The 12,449-nt window shown below is 48.0% G+C and overlaps 1 protein-coding gene across 1 annotated transcript in view; it reads left to right on the plus strand.

The window, feature by feature from the left end:
- Nucleotides 1-12,449, plus strand: part of LOC144159591 (uncharacterized) — a 146,615-nt gene that overhangs the window by 106,509 nt on the left and 27,657 nt on the right. The window contains exons 12-14 of the mRNA XM_077691178.1: nucleotides 6,620-7,156; nucleotides 10,286-10,398; nucleotides 10,756-10,841. Coding sequence (XP_077547304.1) covers nucleotides 6,620-7,156; nucleotides 10,286-10,398; nucleotides 10,756-10,841 — 736 coding nt within the window. The remainder of the gene's footprint in view (nucleotides 1-6,619; nucleotides 7,157-10,285; nucleotides 10,399-10,755; nucleotides 10,842-12,449) is intronic.

Here is a 12,449-nt window from a genome sequence, read left to right on the forward strand (position 1 = left end):
AACCGCGCGTCGAGGTAACACCATGCGCTGAATGCGCATACACAATGGCTCTCGCTTGGTAGCCGCTTTCTTAAGCACTAGATGTAGTTATGGTTGCCTCTAGTGGTCAAGTAGGAGTAACTTCACAAATTACATACCCACCACACCTAGTGGGATGCCAATCGCACTTACGTAGATAGTCACCCAAAAAAATGTGGCTTAATTGCGTGTGCCTCCAATTTTTTAACAGCTGTATATCTTCCTCGGGCTCATTAAGCGCCGAACGTTCGGTCTGTCCTTCAACAGAAAGATGTAACGAAATTCAACGAGCTGAAAATAAACTTTAGCACAGGCACCGGTGGGTGTTGAACCTGCGTCGTACAGGGGGAAAATGGGAGCACAAGTGATAAGCCACTGCCACCTGACGACTCAGGTGCTGTGTTTGTGTTGACCTTCATCGTGGTGTACGCCCTGGAGTGACTACAAACAGTGCTGTATGTGATACCCGGACGCGCAATAATAAGATCCACATTTCCCCCTGTAATTTTCTGGTTGAATATCGTCTGGAATTCGTGCAGCGCAAGGAGGTGGGCGTTGCAACCGAACAGAACACAGGACAACGCAATAGGTTGCCAAGTAGCAGGAGGAATGCTATCGTATTTTCAATAAATTGTGTCACAATAGCAAACAGACACAAGGCCATTTTTTGTTAGTTTTGCAGGAAAACTGAGCTGCTCCTGTCAGTCCCCCATATTCACACTCTACAATGATTTAACAGGCAGTGCGGTGCCTAAGCTGCGTGACGAAAAGTGCGGAAAGGTATATAGCATGCATCGTAACGGTTACGTACGACGGAGCACGAGGGATGCCGTTGAAACCATTGAAAATTGTATACTTCCAGTGTCATGGCCCCCTGCACGTTTCAGCTATTATTTTTTCTTAAATCGTGGCACTGTACACCTGGGTCTTCAGCTTGGCTTTATCCAACTTAAATCGGCTGCCATGACATCAACAGTACATAGAACTTTATTTTTTAATGGCTCTTGTTTCATACACTCAAAAGTGTAGCATACTAGGTAGCATTAGGTTTTCCTTTTTTTTCCCATGTGTTTTCCATTGATTCGTTTGCGCGGCGTCATCGGAGCTGCATCTCAAGCAGCGAAAGAAGCGTAGTGGATCACGTCACTGCTGGCAATTTCAACAGCGTGATCAGTCTACTAAATACTTGTGACGCCCTCGACCGTGACGGCTTTGTAGGCTTTCCGTTACTGACCTTCTAATAGGCTGCATTTACTTTTTTTATTCAACTCGTCCCATCTCCCGCATTTTCGTGCATTGAACTTTATTTTCAGTTTCATTGGTGGCAAAAAAAATTTCACACGTGTCGTTCTAGCAGTATCACGTGGAAAAAAAAAGTTCGCCGCCTGTCTGCTTGCTTCACTGCAAATCTTGCCGAAAGGCGGTAGCCGTCTGCCGCCCCTGCAACGTAACTCCTTCTCAGCTCTCAACTCTCACCCTGGTCCCCTCTCCTCTCACCCCTCCGTTGATGAATTGAAGGGCGGTTAGTTCAAAGCGATTCAATTTTACCGCCTTCGCCATGCTTGCGCACCAGCTCGGATCTTCATCTTTGTTTCTTGCTCGGCTTGGAGGAGCACGAGCGGGAGCTCTGTTCTTTTTGTGCTTGCTTTTATCAAGCGCGAGCTGGCGCCTCTTTGCGCCATATTTAACGCGTTGATTTCACTTGCTATTGTAAAAAGCAAGAAACGCAAATGCTTGCCGAGTTGTTAACTAACTAACTAACTAACTGACTGACTGACTGACTGACTGCAACGGCTTACTTGCACGAATGCTTTGCTCTGTGGACAGCCAATGCACTCGCCATTTGTACAAGTGCGGCACGCACACACACAGCTGGCTGGCGCCGCATCTTTTCAAAGTGCTACGAGTTGTGCCGCGCCTCCGCCAGACGGCGCCACGGGTCCCGCGACCGAGAGAAGACGCAGTGAAACATCCCCCTCGCGAGGGGCACGATCAAATGCAGAGCGTTTCCGGGGGCGCACGACGTTAAGTAGTTTGTGTTACGTTAATGTTGTTGCACTTGTGGCAACTGCTGACGAGAGAGCGCTCGTCAGCAGTAATTTGAATGAGTCAACGATATAAGGCGCGTTCGTAGCTTCCCATTCTGTGTCGGCTTTGTGGCGCAGTGGGTAGAGCACCATGTACATTGCGTTCCGCCCGCAGGGTCGAGGGATCGAAACCGGGCGCCGGATAGTATTTTTTTTATATATATATTAGGGAGGGGTGCGGACTACGGACGTCAACGCAGGTGACATCGTGAGTTACTGAAATGCTCTGCATTTAAAACGGGTGGTGCACGAAAGCCCACGATTTCAAAAGCCCCGTCTCATTTGCCCCGCGCCGGAAGCCCCGTGGCTTTTGCCCCGTTTTCGAAAGCTCCGTGCTCATAAGCACCGTACACATTTTCCCCGCCTCTTTTGCCCCGCCACATTTGACCCGCCTCATTTGACCCGTCTCATTTTCCCCATGCTGATTGCCCCGCGCCGAAAGACCCGCTCTTTAAGCGCCGTAGTCATAATCTGAGCACGTGCTATTCTACGTATGTTTTTTTTTCTTTGTAATATTTCTGTATGGCATATAAAAAGAGACGTAAAAACGGGAGAAGAAAACTAAGGACACGAGAACTTTGGCCGAAGTAGCTGGCTCTTCTGGTGGTGAATGCTTTCGTCCTCCGAGTTCGTGTCTTGCAAATATCAATTTAATCAATAATGTCATACATGTTAATTAATTAATTAATAATGTCATGCATCATACTCGACGAGGCTGTGGCCCGGCCGAGGTGGATATTTTGTCGTCGGTTAGTTCATGCTTCCTAATTTTCAATTAATTAATAACGTTGATCCATACAAAGTCGTTTCTGAAAACACACCGACTTATTTACAGTGGAACAAATACATGCATGTTTTTATGGCGCCATTTTACCAAAGGGCATAGGAAGCGTAAGGAGACTATGTACACAGCATTAGATATAGATACGAAACAAAATGAAAGGGAAAAAAAAACAAATGACATGATGCGGGTGACTTAGAGTACTTAGATGCCACAGAATCGTTCAGCTTTTTCAGGAAAGCTCCCAGGCTGAGCACACCACTTGTCCTTTTTGGATCTGAACGACTTCTATCGAAAAATAGGCGTCTCCGTGCTGTCGTCACCAGACTGGAGGACGCGCAGTTTAACCCCAACACGGAAACGTGCGTGTCTCGCGCTCTGCTTTCGACGGATGAACCACGATGGGCGAAACACTGACGGGAATAGAGCTGTGCGGACCTTGAAGACAGCATCCGAGCGCAACAAATCTTGCCTGCCTGGCGTTGGCCCATTTGTGTGACAGTTTGCTTTTCTGCGTGTTCGGACCCGCGCTCAGTCGGATTCGGTTTCGCCGTCCACGGGGCAGATGCCTGACGGACGCCGGGCCCACGCCTGTGGGCTGCGGCTGATCCATTCATTTTCCCCCAGCCAGCGCCCCGACACTGGGCGGTCCGGCGGCACCGTCTCATACAAAGCGACGCCGCGTGCCGCGCATCTCTTCCTGGAACTTCTGGTAGGCGGACTTGGGCGGCGGACGCTTAAGGGCTTCCGGTCTCCGTGGATGTGTTTATGTTGACTTCGGAATGTTTTAGATGCGAAGCATCTCATGCTCGGGGCTGTGTCCCTCCCTCCCTCGTTGTCGTTGTCCGCCGTCCGCACTCTACTGCGCATGTGCGTCTCTTCAGCCCCGTCAGCGTTTGGGCTGACGTCAGCGCAGTCCACTATAAAAAGAAATAGCTAGGCGGCGCCCGCTTTTGATCCCATGACTCTCTGGCGGCAACGGGAGGTACGTGGCGCTCTTCCCACTGCGCTACAAACCGAGACGGGATAATGTGCTACGAACGCGCCTTATGTCCTTCACTCATTCAAACTACGTCAAGAAGCTACTACATACAACGAAGGCACGCGAAGCTGAACGTCAACGGAAACGACGAACTGAAAACTAAAGGGAACTTCAGTCGACCCCATGGCTGCTTCGCATACTACTCAGGGTTCCCCTACGGGAAGATGGTGTTATTTTTTTTTATTCCCGCGTCTTCCACCAACCCCGATCCTGTACATAGCGGTGTGTTCTACCTCTTCACTCACAATAAACAGAAGTGCTCCCGATCTTTGGAGTATTCCACTTCTTCGGAGGCTGCGGTGCTTGGAATATCCGGCCACAATAAACGAATGAAGATGGAGAGAGAGAGAATAAACTTTATTCAGCCGCTACCACGGAAGACGCACCATAGCTGAGCGTTGCACTCAGTAAACCCGCTGTGGCCCCGCCGAGGTGCCACCCTCAGAGACCATGGCGATTACTCGTATGTTCCGGTGGACACTGCAGGGTCACCACTTAAGAAACGGGGTGGATCGAAGGGGGTGGGGGAGGATAGCGGTCACCACCATCATACCTTGAACGCGAATCTAAATTAGTGCAGCTAAAGAAGGCATAACGTCCCAGTGCTACTTCGGAAAAGCGGCAGACGCAATCATTCTCTTGAGAATATCGTCAAGCCTTACTTTACTCTAATTAAAAAAAAAACACTGAAAACAAAATGACGCGCCATAATATGGGCCCGGGAGAAGGTTCGGGGAAACTGGCATCGGGGCTTTTGGCACGCGGGGATTATGACGCGGGGCTAGTGCTCATGGGGCATTTGAGACACGGGGCTAACGTCGCGGAGCCTTTGCGACGGTGCTTGTGCGCGCGGGGCAATGGTGATACACCCGTAAAACCCAACCCAAAGTTTATTCGTAACTAAAAGAACGCAGGGACCAACGGTTAAGTACTTACATTTTGCCTGAAATGTGCCCGAGGTTTCCTTTGCGCTAAATAATGGGGACGTGTGGGACTTACGCCAACCGCTTTACTTGCTTGGAACGGTTCTGCCTATATGCACAGGTGCCGTCAAAAGTAATTGAAGCACGGGAGCTGTGGCCGAACCGCATAGGACCGCCGTGTAGATGCACCGGCGGTAAACGAAAGGAGCAGAACACGCATGCGCGCCTGCCGACGGTGATAGCCCATCTATACTTCTCAACCCACTTCTTTCAACGCGGCTTCGAGCATTATTCGCAGCATACCGGTCTCAGCGATGGCGCTGATAGCAGAGGCGGAATCTGGCAGCGTCGCTCACACACTTTCAGGGCACGAGCTGCTGGAGAATCGTCGCAATCGAAGGGATCTGAAGTGACATTTTTTTTTCTTATCTAATATTTTTAGGATAGTCTTCTATCAGCGCCATCGTCGAGAATGGTGTGCTGCGAACAGCCCTCGATGCCGCGTTAAAAGGAGTGGGTTGAGAAGTATAGAGGGGCTATCGGCATCAGCAGGCACGCATGCGTGTTCTGCTCCTTCAGTTTACCGCCGGTGCAGCTACGGCGCCGCTATGCAGTTCGGCCACAGCTCCCGTGCTCCAATTACTTATGACGGCACCTGTACACCCTCCCAAATTTTTAATAAAATTACTGGAGCGACGACCGATCGGCATGTCAGCGTCTCATCACGGTATCAAAAATGCGGGAGTACGCGCGCGCGCATGAGACTATCTGCTGTTGGAGTGGCGTCTGCTACGCTGTTTTCCTTAGAGCAACACACCCCTGCTGTTCTTATGTGCGGAGGCCGTTCCGCAAGGCAGCAAAGATAGCGAAGCAGCGTAAACATTCCTGATGCACGTGCCGGGCAAGCGATACGAAAGAAAAATCGAACGCGCATTGGAAGTGCGAATGTGCTTCAAATAACCCCGGTTTCTCGAAAACAAAGTCATGCCAATACCGTGCAGGGAATATATCGCTCTCAGGGAAAGGGCGTAGCAAACGATGATTTTATGCGCGTGCGCATACTCTCGCTTATTTCGCCGGTGGACTCCGCGATAAGGCGCCGACATGCCAATCCGTCGTCGCTCCCGTGATATTAAAAATTTGGGAGGATGTACAGCTTCCCAAATTTTTAATAATATAGCGGGAGCGACGACCGAGCGGCATGTAGCGCCTTATCACGGTGTTCAGCAGCGAAAAAGGCGAGAGTACGCGCACGCGCATACGGCTATATCTGCTGTATGAGTGTCGTCTGCTACGTGGTTATTTGAAGCGCATGCACATATCAAATGCGCGTTTGATTTTTCTTTCGGATCACTTTTCCCGCACAGCGTGAGGATTGCCACTGGGAAGATAAATAAACGTAGAACAGGATGGGTTTTTTCTGGCCGGAATGGCCTCAGGCCGCTGCGTGAGATAATGCGAAAAATAAAAAAAAATCTGATAAAAATAAAATATTGTGCCTCATGCTGCTTAGCTATCTTTGACGGTAGCGAAACGGCCTTGCAAGATAAGAAACACAGGGGGCGTGTTGCCCTCAGGAGAACAGCGGAGCAGACGACGCTCCACACAGCAGATAGTTCTATGCGAGTGTGCGTACTCTCGCCTGTTTCGCCGGTGAACACTGTGATAAGGCGCTGACATGCCGATCGGTCGTGGCTCCCGCTATATTATTAAAAATTTGGGAGGCTGTACTTTTTTACGAATTCTTTGAACTTTTGACCGGGTATCTAAATCGAGGGACAGACAGACCGGCCAAAATGTTCGCGTTTAAGTAGCCCAAGACCGCTTATCCTCTTTAGGTTATTTTTGTTTTCCTGCGGGCGCTTCCGACCAACCTGGAAGCGTGCGGAGCAGTGCGGAGTATTAGGCGCCTACAGATTCTCGACTGGCGGTAATCAGCTGACGGCGCCCGCCCCCGAGGGCACAGACCGGCTTCTGGGCGCATGCGCGAGCAGGTCTGCTCCCGACAGCCGCCGTCCTGCCACGGGAAGCCGCGAGTCGGAGGAACACCGCGCCGGCCGGTGCGGTCTCGACACAGTAATGTTGACCTTGGCGGCTCAGCTGGCCGTCTGGATCGTGTCGGGCGCTTTTGTTGTATTCGTCTCTCTGGTCGTTTCTGTTGTTGGGGCGGTTCACCTGGCGAGGCGGGCGACGTGGAAGAGACTGCACTGTTTTCCCGGCCCCAACGAGGATATACCGCTTCGATGGGTCGTGCAGCAACACATGCTCGCCAGTAGCGTGAAGGACCGCACGCCGTACAATGTTTGTGAGTATCGCACTTTGCGTGTTCGCCAACCGTACTAACTGACCGGTGGAGACCGCCCTCTTCATCGGGTGGCTTGACAGTCTCTCAATGAGCGAGCGAAGCTTGCTGTACCATGGCCGGGCCAAACTGTTCGCGCGCGCTTTCACTCTAGCCCGGCCCTAGCTACGAGAATGTGTGACTCAAACGATGTGGAATCTGAATGCATTATTTGAGTTAAGCTTCGCCTTGTTGAGGGGTTTGCAGGAAGTCCGGCTACTGGATGCACCGTTCCACATTACACTTTTGCCGTAGTGACAGTGCGACGCTGAAAAGCTCGCTACGAGAACCAGCTTACGTGTATTCATGTTGGCTTACTATGATCACATTTGACAACTTAAAACCATAGTAATAGATTCAATATCACCGGGCCGTACAAAGCGACTGTAAGCAAGTAATTCGCTGTCCCCGCAACCCAGTTTTCTGGCATTTAGGTAAATATCAGGTAATAAAGTTTTTACCGCTGTGTTTCAATTTGTCGCGGCATCACAAACAAGGCCCGTCGTTTTAACACGTCCTTTGGGCGCCGGTAAGCCATTATGCGCATTGGCTCAACCACCCACGCATTCGTCTGGTACGCGCCGTCCAAAGCCTGGCAGAATAGTGCACAGGGCACAATGCCCGTCCGCTGGGACTAAAGCTGAATTGCCGTTCAACTCCGTACTCAGCTTTGACAAGTCTGTGGGACGAAGTTGCTATGCGTAATGTCCATCCCGTATTCCATTGTGTCTCTGAATGCTAACATAATTAGAAGTAGCGTAGGGTTGGCAATAAAACCAAACCGCTTTAAAAAATTCCCTTGACAAAATTTAATGTCTCTATAAAGAAAGAAGCGATAATGAAACGCGCAAAAATGAAAAAGCGCCCACAGACTACTTTACAAAATGTACAAAAAATTTACGAAATTACACACATGTCAATTTGCCCCTACTGGCAAAACACTCCAGCGAATGGTAAGTGGTCTGTGCGGCGGTAGACCTTTAAAAAACCAGGTTTCGAACATACCTCCTTTTCAAAAGGTTTTGCCCAAGAACTAATGTATTTAGTGTGAAAATATTGAATATGGTAGCGATATTAGACCGGACGAGTGGTTAGTAATGGGACGTTCTTTTTTTTTTTTTTTTTTACTGGTGCGGCAGTTCTTGTTTGCAAGCCATAAGAAAGAGTCGTTTATGACACACGAGTGACAGCAAGGAAGAATTAGCTAGCACCCTTGCATACCCAACCACAGAAAAGTGCCAGATGGTTTGGCTGCGCCAACGACGGAGCATCGTGGGGACGAATAAATAATCGTTTTCCAATATACTTCACCGCGAATGTCCAACTTTGTATCTGTAGCACTGCGCAAGATGTTCATGTCTTGTGTGAGCATTGCTTCGCATTGTTAATGCTACCGACTTAAACGAGCCTTTCTTGGGCTACCTAAACGCGAAAATTTGGTATGTTTCGACTCTCTACTCAAACCATGCCAAATCCTCGAACGCTATGCTTATCAGAGATAGTTTCCAGGTTACCGTATTCAAGAACCTCATCTTATCTCTTACCTCATAATTAACACTCGGGAGCAAAAGTGTGGTTTCCACGTGAGCAGTGACCGAAACGCACTGCAGCGAAACCTCGCGAAAACGCGCTTGATGCCGAGATGCTGGCTGTGCGGCGTATTTAAACTGCACGCATCTTCATTTGCTCGGATGAGAGAATAAGTCAATACATTGTTGATGAAAAAGAAAACAGGCATATTGGTAGCAAGAAGACATCAATGCATAAGCGAGATTTGCATTATTTTAATTAAAAATACGTGGGTGATTGATTTTTGCGATAGCAAATACAAAAATGTTTTGTACACTTGTTTTTAAAAAAATGTTTTGACCTCAAAATTCGAAAAGCGCTCGCGGGGCCCCCTCGTGGGAGTGTTCCAAGTTCAAAAGCAACAAAAGGTTCCAGTAAATGGCGAGAGCAATGGCAGTGGAAAGCGGGCAAAATTGAATTGGCTTTAGCAAACGTCCGCGGTGTTCGCCGTATGAGGGGCGAAACGGTAGAAGAGCGCTAGAAGTGGACAGGAAAGAGAAGAGGCGAATTTACGCGGCACTCCGGCAGAAGGCTACCGTCCTTCGACTATATTTACAGCGAAGTGAGCAGATACGCCGCAACCTGTTCCCAAGCAGCCTTGGCAACCTGTGACTCAAGCGCAAACCACTATATGCTTGGGCCATGTTCTAATGAAACTTTTCGCGTGCTTGAGTTCGCGATACGCATCAACAGAAAGGCACACTCGTTAAACGATCACTGTACGCTAATTCCATCGCTTTCCTGGCCCAGCCTTCAAAATGGCACGACTCATGCGCAGCCGAAGCGACACCGCTCGTTAATTCTGTCTACTAAGAGCGGATCAACTTGTGCGAGTCAACAAATGTTCATGCAGTTAAAATGGGCCACACAACCAGTGTCTCGGCCGCAGAAGCCCTTTCGCATGGTGGTGCATGCAATGCACTTCGGCCGCGGCTCGCGTGGAATCCACACTATACTATACTAGTATTGATCAGCGCTATGCTAGCCTACAAACCTCGATTTCGATCTTGCCTCTGTCTGCATCCTACCCAACTTTCCTGATTATAAGTTGGGTGTGTGTAGGTGGAACTACAACCAGCTCAACTGCTCGTGGAGCAGAGGGACGCGAGTATGCCACGGGGAGAGGTTGGGCCTGACGTTACGATTTCAAGTTTAACGTCGTGGACCGGTAACCGCAGCTTGATGTACAATGATATTGACATGTTTGGCATGTAGGTAGGCCTAACGTTAAGGATACCTAACATTAAGGCTGAATCTATCCGCACGTTATCGGGAAGTCTAAATATATCCATTGCCTTCAACTGCGGAGCGCCTCGTAGAGCAGGCGCACCTTCAGCAGATAAAACCACCCCGTTTTGATATATCTTTGTTTGGCATCTTTCCATGATTTTGCTGTCAATGCGGCTAAGAAGTGGCGAGGCTGCGCGAGCTAAAAATCTGACTTAACTCATATCGCCCGAGACTGTAGTTTTTGGTATTTTAAAATGAGGTGTTGGTCAATGAACAAATACGGAAAACTTGCAGCCATGCTGGAGATACGGATGGCGTACTTCGAGATGTTCCGGAAACACGGGCTATTTCGGTTCTACATCGGACCTCACCCTACAGTGGCAGTGTTTAAAGCAGATTATCTTGAGGTGCGTAATCCTTTTTTTGTTATTTTGCCACAGATACATGCCCGTTTCAAAATTTTGTATTCTTCGACAAACGGATGGGAGACGTTACTTCCATGCTACTTCCACACAACATTCATAAGCGTTTTAAAAGAATAGTATGAACGATTTTAAATCTTATCGCCGATGGAGTAATATGACCAGAACCTAAAATCTCATTGGTTTATAGGAGCTCCACCTTCCTGGATCAATCAGGGAACCACACAAAAAACTAATACAACACCGGTGCACGACTCGATGTGAAGAGTGAAACTGTATTCTACCGTACCTGTGTATCCCGTGTATCCCGCTCTGCTTATTTGTGCTCATTTCGTTCTCCAGACCGTGCTTAACGGCCAAAGCACAGTGGACAAATCGGTCGACTACGAAGTATTGCATTCGTGGTTAGGAACTGGACTGTTGACAAGGTAACCTGGCAGGGGCAAGAAGAAACACCATTTTCTTCGACTCATTTTTTTGCATGCATCCATGTTTGCAAGTTACCGACATTTGCAGCGCAGCCAAAAGATGCATGGCCTTTTTTTCAAATTTAGGAATTGTATCGACGCTGTCCCTGTCCTGATGGAATAAGAAGTTGTTCAACTACTGAGCCTATTTAATATGCGCTTAAGTTGCGTGTTGGTAAATAAAGCTGACTTGTGTACGCAGCGCTTCCGCTAGATGACGCCACTGAACTCATCCAGGTGCGATCGTGTAACGCGAGCAGGCGAGCGGAAGCCCCGCCCGCGCACCGGCGGGTCAGAGAGCAAGAAGAGCGCTCTCCGATGGGCCGCGCGAGCCACCGTTGTAAAGAAAATCAGTTAATTAAAACTAATTGTTTCAGTTCAGCCAACGGCTCTCAATATAGATAACACTTGTAAACTCAATCTCGATGATTTTTCAATATACTGGAATGTAATTCAGTCAGCGGACATGGAAGATTCGCGTTTTATGTAAATGCTTCAAACTTGCAGAGAAATATATTATCTAGTGCGTACAAAAGGCGGTAATTCTGGCCTCTGCCCAGATCTTCTCCCTAAAATTAAGATGAAAAGAAAAAATAAAAATACGGATTTTTGCTTGTTTGAAGAATGGCGTTGTTAAAATATTGAGCTAGGGGATGTTGTCTGACCAATTGTTGAACTTATGACGAAGAAGTATTAACTAAGAATTCGTTTAACACGCCGATAATGAAGGATTCCGCATTTCGTATCATATTACAATTCTGAAAATTAGTAACTGTGTGCCTCTATTTTGTATGTAATAACCAGTCTAACAAGGCTCAGTTCAGCCTTGTTAGACTGGTTATAAAGTTACATTATAATAACGGACCGCAACATCGAATAGGCAATAATGTAATTGGACATATTAAGCGATTTTCTAATATTTCACATGTGCAAATAATTACAGCACTCATCACACGCAAAACTCATCTCTAATATATTACAAATTCCAGTGACTTTCGTAATTTTTATTTTAATATTGGTATGTAAAGCTGTTATACTTAATGCATAGCAGGACAATTTTTCTTTAAGACCCATTATAAAACCCGTGGGGGGGGGGACCGATCATCACCCGCTCCGTCGCCCGCAAAACTAATGTCAAAGTGGTAGCCAACTTGTTTGTAATTGTCCTGTTCAGGGGTTGAGTTGTCTAGAACAACCTAGACCACGCTGTGTAATATTTGCGCTAGGAAAGTGCCGGAGAGCGTATATTTTTGTGGAATTTCGAATTTTGTTGAAAGTGCAAAGTTACAATGAGGTTCTATTTCCACTAATGTCCCTACAGAGGTGAAAAAAGCGGACAGAGAAAAAGCTGCAACCACGCAGCTTGACAGAGCATCGTCCGCCGACGCAGCAATGACAGGCTAAAAACTTAATATGTACATTAAGAAAAATGACACATTTGTTGGAAGAAAAATTTCCGAAAATTTTGGTAGTCGTCGTGTCTGCTTTAGTTTGGCACAGGCGCTTGCGTGCCCATGCCTGCGGAAAAGCTGCTATAAATGGGCCTAATTTGCGCACTGCGTATTACAG

The sequence above is a fragment of the Haemaphysalis longicornis genome, unplaced genomic scaffold, assembly GCF_048455015.1.
Source record: "Haemaphysalis longicornis isolate Haplotype H1 unplaced genomic scaffold, Haemaphysalis longicornis Haplotype H1 scaffold_1, whole genome shotgun sequence".
NCBI lineage: Eukaryota > Metazoa > Arthropoda > Arachnida > Ixodida > Ixodidae > Haemaphysalis > Haemaphysalis longicornis.